This window comes from Chanos chanos, chromosome 1 (genome assembly GCF_902362185.1).
Source record: "Chanos chanos chromosome 1, fChaCha1.1, whole genome shotgun sequence".
Classification (NCBI taxonomy): domain Eukaryota; kingdom Metazoa; phylum Chordata; class Actinopteri; order Gonorynchiformes; family Chanidae; genus Chanos; species Chanos chanos.
The window spans coordinates 21,566,747-21,580,506 of NC_044495.1; the positions used below are offsets into that span (position 1 = coordinate 21,566,747).

The following is a 13,760-nucleotide window of genomic DNA, read 5'->3' on the forward strand; positions in this document are numbered from 1 at the left end:
CAGTGGAAACTAAACCAGTTACATAATTATCGCTCTCTTGTCCTTTCGTGATGTATTTTCCCACTTGAATCTGAGAATTTCTGGAGCTCGACTAATATGACTAAAAACCCACAGAGTATATTATTAAAATGTCACCAGGCAAGTCTTCAAGCTGAAACTGCATTTAGCTACAAACGTTCACTTTAAGAATACGTCATATCCCCTCTTTAATTTTCAGGTCATCACTATTCTGATCCACTTTCCCCCTGAAGTTAGGATCAGAAGGCTACTAAAAGTCACCTTATTAGAACTTCATACGCTCTTATGCACTCATATTTTGTTTTCCTTCTCTGGGTGAGTCTGTTGGTGTAACGCAACCGCATTATAACATCAGAACTGAATCGCCACTTGCTGGTTATGTGTATTGTTTTCGGGTGGCGTGAGAAACGGTCTCAAAGCAGCGAATGTGACTAGCTAGCTAGCTAGATAGTAAATGCCATTTGTAGAGCTAAGGATAAGCACCTAGCTTTGGAAGCTGTGTTACTGTATGTTATTACATGTAGAAGGCTGAAACGACACTTTGTAATTTCATAGAAACAAAGTTCATAGATGATATATTTAGTTGGCTAGCCATCAGGACAACTACAACAGTCCACCTAACTAACCTAGCTGACGTCTACAGGTATAGGTATTATATGCATAAGCTAGTTAATTACCATCTAGTTCGGTGAAGAGCGAGAGAGGATGCACAAACTGAAACTGGACTGTTCTGTTCACTGGTACCAAGATTAAATTATTTGACAAAGTGGAACAAGGTTACTGTTGTTTGGCAACCGATATTTACGATACCTTTGCTCTTTAAACTTGCATCCGGCGTCTCTGTTTCATCTCCTTAATTAATGATCGTTTAAATTCTAGTAGACGCTGTTAGTACTGTGAAACGGTAGTTTGAAATGTGTTTTTCCCTCTTCGAAGCAGTTCTGCGAGAGTAGCGAAGTTGCTTGTGAGCTATTTGTCTAAATTAGTTTAGCGTTAGGACTGTGACTCTTACGGAAAGGTACAGTAAATATCCATTCCCGAACATCTTTCAAATTAGAGCCCACGATTACAAACTAGGAATTAACAAAGTAAGGTGTGGCTCAGCATGAAAAACCAACCCGGTTGCTTGTCATTTGTCTTCCCATTATCCTCAGGACCACTTGGGTAATTTTCCATTACCAGCTGAATATTCCATCTGTCATGTGTGTGTGTGACTTTCAGTTTCAAAACGTCTCACCTGATAGAAGTACAGAAAGGCATTCTTTACGTTATACTCTCCATACCCTCTACTATTCTTTTTCTTTTTACTGTTATGGAACATATGACACTGTTAAATTAAAAAAAAAATCGAGCAAACATACAAACAGATTTGCCTTTGTGTTTGTTAGGAGGTGAAATGTTCACATGACTGATCACACATTGGCTCAATGCTGTTCAAATGGCATCATTCGCTTATTTCACAGGATTCAGCCCTTTGGCCAAAATAGTTGTGAGAATGGCTTCCTTGTTTTGCAACTGTGTGACTCTTCTATGCTGGTATGAAATTTCTGCTGAGAGAAGGAGAAATGGCTTGTTTTAAACCACTTCTCATGACCAAGAGTGCAGATGTTTGCAAGAGGAACTGAGAGCGTCACCACCAGTTGTGGTTATCTGTTTTACATTTGCATGCCCTGAGCTTTGAAGGCACTGACAATGACTTTAAAAACAAGAGAGAGAGAAAGAAGAAAAAACAATTGACACAAAAACAGAGTGAATATGTTTTCATGTTTATCTTTGGCTAATGCATTGCCAGGGATGTAAGTATTGCACCAGAGAAGGTTGTTAGGGTGTTCAAGCCCTGATTCTATAAAACCAGCCTTGTTTGCCTCCACAGATAGCCCACTGTGGACCATGCACTGCCACTAGACCCCTCCCATTTCAGCAGATTAAGGACCACTTCTGGGAGGGGCTAGCATGCAATGCCAACCTCCACTCAGGAGAGTACACTGGTGCTGAGAAAGAGGGAGGGAGAACACAGGTGAGGAAGGAATGAGAGGAGTGTACTCTGTGGGTCAGCCATGGATGACTTCACTACACGCACTTACGGGACAAGCGGCCTGGATAACAGACCACTGTTTGGAGAAACCTCTGCTAGGGTAAGTCAGAGTCTGAACCAGCGGTACCGCATTTGCTCGGGCTTAAACTATTCTTTTGGAATTTTAATAGTATGGAATGAAATAGCATTCTTTTAATGGTCATAACCAGCACTGATCTTAGGTATCAGCGGTGCTAAATCTTCGCGAAATCTTTGAAAAAGTGATTTGTTGCATAATGCTTTAATCAGACAGAATGAACTGTCAGCCACACTTTGGCTTATGTTTATTGTCTTAAACGAGCTTGGATATAACCTGGAGAATGGCTGTCTTTGTTGTTGGCAGTGGGTCTGTACAGATAGGATCTATAGGATAGCTTGTTCTTTCTCTGACTTCTTTTCAACATTTTCGAAAAAGATTTAATAAACACGTTGTGTTGTCCTCAATGACACTCTAATACAAATGATGAAATCATGCATTTTATCGTGTTTTAACTCTATTTCAGGATAGAATAATCAACATTGTATTTGGAGGACTGACATCTTTGCTAGTACTCGTAAGTTCTGTTCAACAAGTTCTCACTTTTGGTTCAGAGTTTTTCACGATTGCAGTTTCTTCAAAATTGAATTTTGTTTGTGGGTTTCTTTCTTTCTTTCTTTCTTTCTTTCTTTCTTTCTTTCTCAGGTAACTCTCATTAGTTCATTTGTATTTCCCACGCTACCACCTAAGCCGCTGAATATCTTCTTTGCCATCTGTATCCTCCTCGTGTGTGGGTCAGTCTTGGTTTTGGTGAGTAAGATAATCACAGCATACACAGACATAAATAGACGATACTCCCCACAGACATTTTTAATCTTAATACAACATTTCTCTTTCTCTGTTCTTCACCCCCACAGATATACTGGTACAGGCAGGGAGACCTGGAGCCCAAGTTTCGTAACTTGATATACTACATGCTCTGTTCAATCGCTCTGCTATGCATTTGTGCCAATCTGTACTTTCACGATGTGGGACGTGGTTGACTGAGCAATGCCTTATAAGACTCTACTAGAGCATGAACCCTTTCTGTGTTGCACACGAATGTTCCATTCTCTGTAGGGATTCTAGAACCCCCAGACAGAGAACCTCTCTGCTCCAAATTGAGAGTTCTGAGGTCTAGATTGGAATCTAGAAAAAGTGGAATATTATTTTTCCTGTAGCCCCATTTGGGGGCAGGGCCAGTCTGCCTTTTGGGAGCCATGTGGATGGACTCAACACACAGTTACAAATTTATGCAGAAACTGTAGCACTCTGGGAAAATGCACAAATCCAGCATATTGATGACAGTAGACAGCTTGCTAAACTATATGCCAACTCAAGAGTTCTTGAAAAAGCCATGGTTATTATACATTTTTGTTTTATATTTGTACATAACAATTATGCAAAAGATGCATTCCAAACTGACATTAGTTTTTGTTCTTAAATTATTGGAAGAATTATGAAATCAAAGCACTTGTATGAGGACAGCAAACAGATATATAGCTAGCAGAATGCTGCTTCATTTTTCTTTTTTGTATGTCTAAATCACTGCACACTGTCATTTGATACAACAGAGATTCTTAAAATGTTGTTAGTCATTTGTAATGTGAAATTTTCTGTAATAAATCAATATGCCTATTTCACATGCCTTTGTTTTTGTTGCCCTTTGGTTGGTTTCCGCAAAAGCAGTGGTTTTCAGTAATGATGCAGTAAATATGCTGTATTTGTAATCAAAACTTACCTTGAATGTTCCGAAAGGTTTTTCCATACCATCTCTAACCAAATGACACTTAAAATCACAGCATGTGATTCTATCATTCAAATCCTGTATTCCTATATTTCAAGATTTTACACTTTGCAACAAGATGCAAACTCAGTAAAGAAGGGGGAGTTCCTGGTAAACCAGTACAATGGACTGTATATGAAATGAATGTGCAGTAGATAGCCGCTGTGACACTACAGATAATTACACAAGTGGAGAAGCAGACAGAGTGTGATACCAGCAGTTAATAAAACACAGTTTCCTACCTGTCTCAAAACCAGTGTTTGCCGTCCAAAAGGAATGTACTTTTTTTATCTCACACCTGACTCAACTCACTCTCTAATCATCAAGTCTTTGGTTACTTGCACTGGGTGTGTAAGTATGTGGTAAGAACCTACGGGCATATTCGTGTCAGGTTAAAATGAAATAAGATATGTGTAAATGTAACTACTGATTAAATAGCTGCATTAACGACCAGACAAGTTCTTGAAAGTCAGTCCGATATATACACCTGCCTTCTTTTGAGGCTTGGTCCGACCACAAAGGGAGTTATGGTTACGCAATAGAACCAACTAGAAAGCATCTAAAAATCATGCAGATCTGAGTTTTCATGGCAAACTGAAAACAGCTCCAGAGACTTGTCACATAGCTTTCAAGGTGAGGCTCACAAGCGATAAGATCACCACCAAAAAGTTAGCTTGATAGGACTTCTCGCTGTCAGTTTAGAAGTAAGCAGTGAAAAGGAAAAAGAATGAAGGAGTACACAGCTGGCATGACTGCCATTACATGGGGCACTACCAGTGCCTTTCTCAGAGCACACATTGTTGGTGTTTCATGTTTCCTAAACACAATAGTTCGGTTCATTTTCAAAATATAGTTCTTTGGCATGCAGCCCCATCTAATAAATATGAATTCTGAGACATAAAAAGACAGCACTGAATAAATAGTGTGCTACTCTTTAATGTGGTATTTTTTTGATGTTTTTAATAATACTAAAATTGACATACTGTATGTTATGTAGTCATGAGAAAACACCAGCTTTTCACTTTTGTCTTCTAGCTTACTGTTAACTCTGGACTCTAGTATGTGGGAACTGTTGAATTTGTTGTGCAAAAGCAAATAAAGATATTTACCCAAAGATGAGAGAACCCCTGAACAATATCATATTTATTCAATAAATAAACATAAAACAAGTAACTCACACCAAAAATGATCTTTAAGCTTCAGATAAATTAATACTTTAGTTCACTGGGCACTGGGAACATAGCTAACATCTGGTTCAGTCCCAAGCCACAGAAACAGTGCAGTGGAACAATTCTTGATCAAGTATGAACCTTCATAAGGAGACAACTTTACTTTACAGCACCTATAAATATTCATTACACATGAAAATGGCCATTTTAATGCAGTGTCAATACAAGACTTAAAAAAAACCCCACATAAACCATAAAAAAAAGGTTCTTAGCCTCGTGCTGTGAATATCTTCAGTGCCATTGTTGTTGCACTCTGACAATAGCAGAGGAAGAGTGAGGACACTGTGTGTACCAGTACATGTAATGAAAGTGTGCTTTCAGATCAGCATATACACGTATGAGCGTGTCTCAATGCAGCCTGGTCGTGTCTGCAATAACAGAACATGTTCACATCTTATTAAATCCAAATATTTTCTTAAGTTCATGTGTTCACAAATGCAAGAGGTAGTTCCAGGGTCGCTGTTTAAGTATTCATTACAAATCACACATTTGGGCGACTTGGAGTTTTCACTTCTGCAGATGTTCACTGACCCCAAATACTCAGCTCAAACACAAGCAACTCCTGGATCTGTTATGGGGTGTAGTGGCAGATTTTAAACTGGCAAACATGCTACAGATAGCAGGTAAGATCAATTTTCTAATCTGCCAAAAATTTCCCAGCTCTGATTGGCTGTCTATTGTTAGAGTTGGATCATTAGCCCTGCAACTTCAATGCTCCCATCAGTTTCTGGCTCTGGTGGGTATTGTGTGCTCAGTCTGAACCTTCCTCCTGATTCTGTAGAATGGGATCTGTGTGCAAACAGACAAGACATCTTGTATGAGTGCAAATTTGACACCTTGAAGAATATCATAGCTGAACATTGGGTGCCAATGAGTGTGGGCAGAGCTGACCTGTCAGTGTTCCGAGGGGCAGGACAGAGTCTGTATGGATGTCATCGCTGGTCTGAATAAAGCTGTTTGGAGATGGGACAATAAGCACTGTCCCCTCACCTATCTCTGAATTCTCCTGAACCTCCGCCTTGACACACATAAACACAGAGCAAGAGAGAGAGAGAGAGAGAGAGAGAGAGAGAAAAGGGAAGATTACACACTGTTCCTTTCCTAATCCAAATGAATACTTACCATAACAGGAGTGGATTGACTACCTTGGAGGCAAGGTCATCTGTCAAGTGCTCCTGGGAAAGCGTAGAATTTTGGTGGGTAGACTCCTCCCTCTGCCGTGAGGAGCTCTGCTCCTCTGACGTCTCCTCCTTCACAAGACCCACACCTACTCTCAATTCTGATTGGCCAAGAGAGTCAGGATCAGGAAGATCATCTGACGTCACAGTCTGGATGATGACACCAGGGTGCGACATCTGTACCGTAACATTCTCACTCAAAGAGTCCGTCTAGGGGGGGAATTACATGACCACATGTAATATTTACCCTAAAATATACATTGTTACAGACACACACACACACAGTATCCTAGCTGCACATACCGTCAGACTATGCAAGATGATCTGGTCTGGTGAGGCTGGAGATGCTGCTGCAGTTAGTGTTACTGTGGGATTGGCTGACAGTGTGAGTGGGAGGCTCTGATTGGCTGACAGTGTGAGTGGAAGGCTCTGATTGGCTGATGTCTGGATATAATAGGTTCCAGGAGTCCCAGTGGGCTGCAAGTGGAAGGACTGAAACAGATAGAACACAAACCAAGAAAATGCTTTGACAGCCCAGATCCTGCCAATGAACTTGACTTACAGTTTTTGGACATTAAAATACAATGAAGGGAAAAAAAAAAAAAAGTGGAACGGAAATATGTGAAATGAAAACTGGAGGAGCACAGAGTTGAAAATAAGTAGAAGTGAATATAGCAAAGCAATAGACAATGCAAAAAGGACATAAGGAAAATAATAACTTTTATATAGATTATACAATGTAGTTAAATCTGCACACTGGTAATATGATTAGCATATAACTTTCAAATTCAGATCTATTTTCAATTTTATTTCTAATTTGTTTTATCAAATATCTTATTAATTCATTTATTTCCAGTCTGTTTTATATTTTAGAACCTGTTTTATTCTTTTCTGTATTGCTCTGTTATGAACTCAGTTACTTACTAGTCAGTGTACATCCCAATTCAATTTGTTTTTCACTTTCAGATTGTTCACTGATTCATCAATTACTCAGCTATTACTTCTGTGGCATGCACATGCTACATACAATAGTACCAAAGTAAGTGTGTTTTGAAGAGCACCTTATCTGATATATGAATCCTTCATCATACACACATTTATATGACCACACACTAGGGATTGCTAACCCTGCTATTCTCTTTTTATATCTCACTCCGACCATAATTCAGTATTCTGTCACTCAACAGGACAGCACTGATTCACCTAACACACTTGTTTTCATTTAAGAAGACATCTAATCCCATCTGAAAATGGGGAGTTTGTAAGGCGTGGTGTCTGTAATTACAGGAGTGTGACAGTCAGTCAGAGGGGAGTTTGTCAGGCCTGGTGTCTGTAATTACAGTAGTGTGTCAGTCAGTGAGTGGCACTTACTGGTAGCAGCTCAAAGGTCTGTAGAGTTCCAGAATTCAAAGTTATTGTCTCACTGTCAGAGGCACCTGTCGCACTCTCAGATGAAGCTAAACACAGAAAGAGAGACCTAGGGTTAAGGTTATGGTTAGGGTTAAAGTTAGTTATGAACATATAAGACCTTTTAAACAAAAACACAGAAGAGAAATTTTCTTATTATTATCCATACTACACATACACACACACACACACACACACACACACCCACAAACCCACACACCCACACCCACAAAGTCAGTCAATAACTCATCTATGTACTAACATACTTGCAGATTCTTATTTTCAGTCATGCCTGGTGAAAACCTAAACGTTTGGTAGACAGTCGAATATTCTGTGAAACTACGACAGGTGCTGTGTACTTACAGACGTGTGTGATGTGAACTGGTATCTGGACGGGGATCTGTAGTGCACTGACTGGACTGGGAGAGGCATTAGTAGATCGAGAACCCATCACCACAACTTTATTCAGCGTAGCTGTAGCTGGAGTCTCTACTACATCCTGTAACCCCTTCAGCAAGACTTTACACACACACACACACAGACACACACACACACACAAAAACAAATACAAATGTGAAACAGAAAGCAGGGGTAAATGTTAAACAGAAGATGCAGTTTTAAAACGGCATAAGCTGCGATATTAGGAGTCTAAATACAACCGGCTCACCAGGAAAAGGAAGATCTTTGTGATTGGACACTTGTCTTTTGATGGTCCACCATTTACTGCGAAGCCACTGAGGTGAGCGGACACTGCTCCATCCACCAGCAAGAACTTCCCAATTAATGTCATTTTCATCTTTCACCTCCAGTTCTGCAATCCTTCATGAATATACACACACAGTGGAACATCCCAGTTAATATCATTCTCACCCTCGGGGACTGCATACACTAACGTGCAAAAACCCCACGGCAACGCTCACTTTCGAACGAGGTTGATGTCGTCTTCCTTGGTCCACTCGGTGCCGCCGCTCTGTTTCCAGTTGAGGTAGTTGAGCCATTTGGAGCGGCACTGTTTCTCTGAGCGTGTACCAACCAGTTCAGCCACTGATGCCCAGGAAACGCCCTGTGTGACCACATCACCAGCCTCTGTACCAGTCAACTCATGCACCACCTCCGCCAGTCGCCTCTCCTCCTCCTCTGTCCATTTCCCTGAAAGAGGACGGGGGTTGGTTTGAGAGACAGGTGGGTGGTGCAGTAGGGTTGGGGTTGGGGAGGAAGCAGAGATAAAAAGATAAGTCAATTTAGTGGAGAAACAGCCATCTGGTTCTTGTCTGACCTTACCATCGACTGTTAAAAGCTCAGCCCTTTTGACTTTAGGTCATCTAGGGTCAATGAGAGTGGGATGGCCACAAGAAAAGAAAAGAAAAGAAAAGAAAAGAAAAGAAAAAAGAAAAGAGGCTGAAATGTGCACCTTACCTGTGTTGCAGGTGTCCTTCATCAGTCGACAGCGGTCTTTCACTGATGAGGCACTGCGGCCCAATGCTGCTCCGATGGTGGCCCAGTCATTTCCATGCTTCTCCCTTAGTCTACACTCACATACAGACAGACCAATTAGCATGAGGTCTATATCATAAATAAAAACATGCATAGATATTGATTCAATTTCTGACTAAACTCACTCTTTCAGCTTATCTATTTCATCTTGGGTGTATCTGAAAAAGCAAGCAAACAAACATTCAAAACCTCCAGCAAACCAATGTACAATGTAGACAATTTGTGTGTGTGTGTGTGTGAGAGTGTGTGTGTGTGAGAGAATGTGTGTGTGTGTGTGTGTGTGTGTGAGAGAGTGTGTGTGTGTGTGAGAGAGTGTGTGTGTGTGTGTGTGAGACTCACTTTCCCACATGGTTGCGGTTGTCATACATTCGGAGCACTCGTCTGTACACAGCAAATAACGGCCGGTTCAAACCCCAGGCAATACTACGGTAAAAATCTTTCCTCTCCTCTTTTGACATCTCAAAAATGATCTCTGTAGCGTCCTGGATTCCACGACTCTGCAGTTGTGTCCACACACAAACACACACATACACAGAACCAAATACAATTTAAGAATGCAAACAAGAGAAAAAGACATTAAATTAATACAAATTTGATCAGACTCAAATGCTCACTTTCAGATAGCGATCTATGTTATTCATTAGGATGTCAATTTCCTCCTTTGACCACATGCCCTGTTTCCACTTGTGACCTAGGCAACAAGAGACATCATAACCATGAGTGTGTGTGCCTGTGTGTTTTCCAGTCCTCTTTAATGTGTGTGTGTGTGTGCGCTTCAGGGGGCTTTTCTATTTGGATGTGTAGTGGGGTTCAAAGCGAGTGTGTGTTATGAGTGTGTGTGTTTACCCTTGTTGACTAACGTGTCCTTGTCCTCTTTGGTGGTGAACCAGGCTTGACTGACTGCTGACACATCATCAGTCTTCTGAGGGGAGAGAGTGCTTTCATCCTGCACTATCTGTGAAAAAATACAATCACACACAGATACACACACACATATTAGATGCTCTCAAACTCACATTAAAACTAGTGACATGAAGTATCCATCACTTGAGAGTACATCTCAGCGCAATTCGGTAACAATGCTACAATGCGAAACTTATCACAATACCCTGCGTATGATATGATAAATCACATTGCATCACATATCTATATATGCTTGTGATATACTGTGATATGCATACATTGCTGTAATTTACTAAAGATTTATATGGTTTGCAGTAAAATAAACGGGTATTCTAATACGTAATAGTAACAAACTGAGTTAAAAATAACTGACGTTAATTCTGTGTTGGAAGACTCATGCAAATCTTCACAATGAGTTTTACAAATGGAAAGAGCCACTGATTATGTGAGGTGGGAGGCAGCCTGTGACATGTATCACTTAACAGAGCTGGAATTCAGAGAATTATACACAACAGCAAATGACAAATGCAAATGACAACAAAACTATAAATAACAGTCTAACTATGGATGGAATGGAGCACGCTGCTGTCAAATGAAATTCTATTAATAACACATAATCATTTTTAAGCAATGTCTACAAGTAACTGAATTTTTTCCACAGCAAAGCATTGATGGCAAGCTACCAGTACTCTGGCATGAACCATAAAGTTACCATAACTCATGAGTAAAGGAGTTTTAAACTTGACTGCAGGCCAGGCTAATGTTTAATGGGCATATTGTTGCTACCTACATGTCTGGAGTCCTGGATTTAAAATAACTGTCTCTCTAATAGACCATGTTGTTTCAAGCTCAGAACTGATTCACCATCATGAAAAAATAAAACTGCAAAATTTAACTGAAATTTGATCAAAGTACTCTTTTAGTCACATTAGAGGTCAGTCCCCTATGAGTTTCATTTCTGATTATATTTTCCCATAAAAAAAAACACACACACAACAGAGAAGACCATAAGCATTTTCTAAATCAATAATCTTCAATAAGCCTGAAACAAAACAAATGTTGGTTTTTACACTTAAAACCTGTTTTCACCAGCATGGTGTGTTTGTGTATGTACATACTGTTACCTGAATCTGAGCTACGCCTTCCTGATCCAGCTCCCCCTCAGTCATTTCTGTTGCTGTCATTGTCACCTCAAAGCTCTCATCATTCTCTGATACTGTAACACATACACACACACAGATTATGCAATCAGGACTATGTATATGGGAACACAGTGCTTTAACTGTTTTTGCTGTGCAAGTATTTGGTTAAGCATGTGTAGTGAGTTGTTTTTATTTGGATGTTTCAACTCACTAGGCAGGGTGACCACAGAGTATTTAACATTGTCCTGTGTGTCTTCTGTCTCCTCATTGGAGAAACGCAGTCTCTTTGAAATGGGCTCGGAATCTTCATCTGATCCCACATCCTCAGCATCTACAGTGCACCATTCACATTAACAGTCACCTCATATGCTGCACTGAACCTCACTAACATGATCTTAAAGACACACCAGTGAAAGGGGAGCATAATGAATTTGTGGGGGATTGTGAAATGAACCAGTGCATAATGAAGTTTTGGGGAGGCAGCAGTGGTGGGGGGAGGGCATCAGTGCGTGCATGGCTCACCATCATGAGGGCAGTGGAGGATTATATTGCCCTCAGTGTCCTGGGTAAGAGTGACAGAGTCAACTGATTCCAGAGTCACAGTACCAGAGACATCTTCTCCTGTGTTCATGCTCAGTCTGCAGAAAGGACAAAAACATAGCTCATGTGTTGTGTGTGCATACTCACAAAAAGCTTAGCAACAGTGCAGCCATGGAGAATTGTTAGAGTGGTCTACTGTGTGGTGATAAAGCACTATACTCTAACATATATATCTGTATATTCAGACCAGCTTGTTTGTTCATATAAAATGTTTGTTCAATTTTTGGTTGTCCTTGGAAGTTCCTATAGGATAGTGTGCATGCTTATTATGCTCAGTGTTTGTTTCCTGAAAAAAGTCGACAGTTTATAGTTATAAATGTGTCAACGTAAGCGTCAGTTTGTTTCAATTTATATATTTATTCCTCGGTATCGGCCAACAACCGAAGCTGTCTTGCGCTGTTTAAAACCAATAGGTTGGGGGTTTTTACGACAATTTAAGTCAATGACGTTTCCTAGAATCGCAAAAAACATCATGTACAATCAACCTGTAAATAGTTATTAGCGGTGGTATGTTAATGTTGAAATTTAAAGACGGAAGTGCATTTCGTTCAAGTTAAAACTGGAGTTGTGAAATAGCCATCTCCAACTGACTGCAGTTAGCAAACAGGCTAACAAGCGCCACACTGCAACGCTAAATGTAAGAAGACGAAAAAATCTCAGGCGCCATGTTCGTTTGGAAGTTGAGCCTTATGATGCCTGCGACATGTTGTTGGTGTATGTGCCTATAATTCTGGCAGCAGTGTTTTCAAAACTACTCCTAATCGGTTTCTCTCTCTTGACACGGTATGCCTCGAAGAGAAAGTGAATTTTAGGTTTGATTTTGGTACTTACTTCCTGTTTTGGGTACGGGCACTTCGGAGAGACCAGGATGGAGGTAAGTGCCAGGATGGAGGAAAATAATCCTTTTTTCCACCGGCCGGAAGCGACTAGCAGAGCTTATCAATGACTTCCGTTACTCCCCTGTTCGCCCACATTTTTCTCTTTATGATGACGTTAAATTAATCCTGTTGTGTTAAACAGTCAGCAACTTATATGTAATCAAAATAACTTACATTGAAATTGTTATCAGTTGAAACCGTTTGTTCTGCTGTGTGTTTAGAACTATTTTATCTCATTTACACTTGCCTGTTTTCATGAATATGTGTAATCTTCAATATATTTTTAATTATTTCTATTTTCACTCTCATTTTATTTCGTTTTTAGTTTGTGATTTTATGTTATCATTATTTTATTTTATTTTATTACTCTTGTTGTCTCATCATACTTTTTTTCATATGTGACATCCACTGATTACCCTCTCTTATTCTGACCTCAGATTTATATTTTCACTAAATATATGAAGTTTGTCATTATTATTATTAGCAGTAGTAGTAGTAACCGTAGGGGTAGTATCGTTTATCATTATTACAATTATTATTTTTGTTGTTGTTACTGTTGTTGTTGCTGCTGTTGTTATATGATTTCTCGAAATGTATGCATAAGTTATCTGTACTTTTCAGTCGATTCCTTCTATGTTTATGTTGATTAAAACAGATTATTGCTACATTGCTACATTGCTTCCATTAAGTTTGACAGCTTCACAAACCAGTCACACTCATAGGAAAATCACATCAAGGAAGTGTAATTCTAGGTAAGTGTGAAATTTACCGCAGGAATGAAGATATCCCAGTATGTGGTATGCAGAAAGACAAGGCAGCCAGGATACAAATCTGTGTCTGTTTCCAAGTTTGTTTAGGTCTTGAACTGCATGAACAGGTTAGTAGGACTATTGTACTGTCCTCAGACAATGTCATGAATTCAGATCTGTTCACGGGCTTGCTGTGTACAGGTTTGAGAAAATAAAAAACTGAATATATCAATTTAATTGTAAGATATTTTCAGCCTCTCAAACTGCTAGATTCAAAACCCTATTT

At 39.8% G+C, this 13,760-nt stretch overlaps 2 protein-coding genes across 2 annotated transcripts; one reads left to right on the forward strand and one right to left on the reverse strand.

Annotated features, from left to right (window-relative positions):
- The first annotated feature begins 245 nt into the window (after positions 1 to 245).
- Positions 246 to 3,630, forward strand: tmem243b (transmembrane protein 243, mitochondrial b). The gene is made up of 5 exons (XM_030787398.1): positions 246 to 333; positions 1,892 to 2,153; positions 2,596 to 2,646; positions 2,775 to 2,879; positions 2,987 to 3,630. The coding sequence occupies exons 2-5, from the start codon at positions 2,076 to 2,078 to the stop codon at positions 3,110 to 3,112; spliced, it is 360 nt and encodes a 119-aa protein (XP_030643258.1). The 5' UTR covers positions 246 to 333; positions 1,892 to 2,075; the 3' UTR covers positions 3,113 to 3,630.
- Positions 3,631 to 5,323: 1,693 nt separating this feature from the next.
- dmtf1 (cyclin D binding myb-like transcription factor 1) lies at positions 5,324 to 12,732 on the reverse strand. Its single transcript, XM_030787361.1, has 17 exons — positions 12,679 to 12,732; positions 11,770 to 11,885; positions 11,459 to 11,578; positions 11,230 to 11,321; positions 10,049 to 10,157; positions 9,817 to 9,893; positions 9,542 to 9,699; positions 9,328 to 9,360; positions 9,125 to 9,234; positions 8,629 to 8,857; positions 8,376 to 8,527; positions 8,072 to 8,227; positions 7,673 to 7,758; positions 6,605 to 6,793; positions 6,269 to 6,511; positions 6,015 to 6,141; positions 5,324 to 5,912 (listed from the first exon to the last, which is right to left on the reverse strand). Exons 2-17 carry the CDS (start codon positions 11,876 to 11,878, stop codon positions 5,875 to 5,877), a joined length of 2,028 nt encoding a protein of 675 aa, XP_030643221.1. The 5' UTR covers positions 11,879 to 11,885; positions 12,679 to 12,732; the 3' UTR covers positions 5,324 to 5,874.
- Between the last annotated feature and the right edge of the window lie 1,028 nt (positions 12,733 to 13,760).

Bases quoted from the DNA above. Each gene is read 5' to 3' on its own strand.
- tmem243b (XM_030787398.1), top strand. From the start codon at position 2,076: ATGGATGACTTCACTACACGCACTTACGGGACAAGCGGCCTGGATAAC. The intron at 2,154-2,595 runs GTAAGTCAGAGT...ACTCTATTTCAG, and splicing joins TTGGAGAAACCTCTGCTAGG to GATAGAATAATCAACATTGT. The intron at 2,647-2,774 runs GTAAGTTCTGTT...TTTCTTTCTCAG, and splicing joins TGACATCTTTGCTAGTACTC to GTAACTCTCATTAGTTCATT.
- dmtf1 (XM_030787361.1), bottom strand. From the start codon at position 11,878: ATGAACACAGGAGAAGATGTCTCTGGTACTGTGACTCTGGAATCAGTT. The intron at 10,158-11,229 runs GTAACAGTATGT...ATTTTTTCACAG, and splicing joins AAGGCGTAGCTCAGATTCAG to ATAGTGCAGGATGAAAGCAC. The intron at 7,759-8,071 runs GTAAGTACACAG...TTCTGTGTTTAG, and splicing joins AGTTCACATCACACACGTCT to CTTCATCTGAGAGTGCGACA.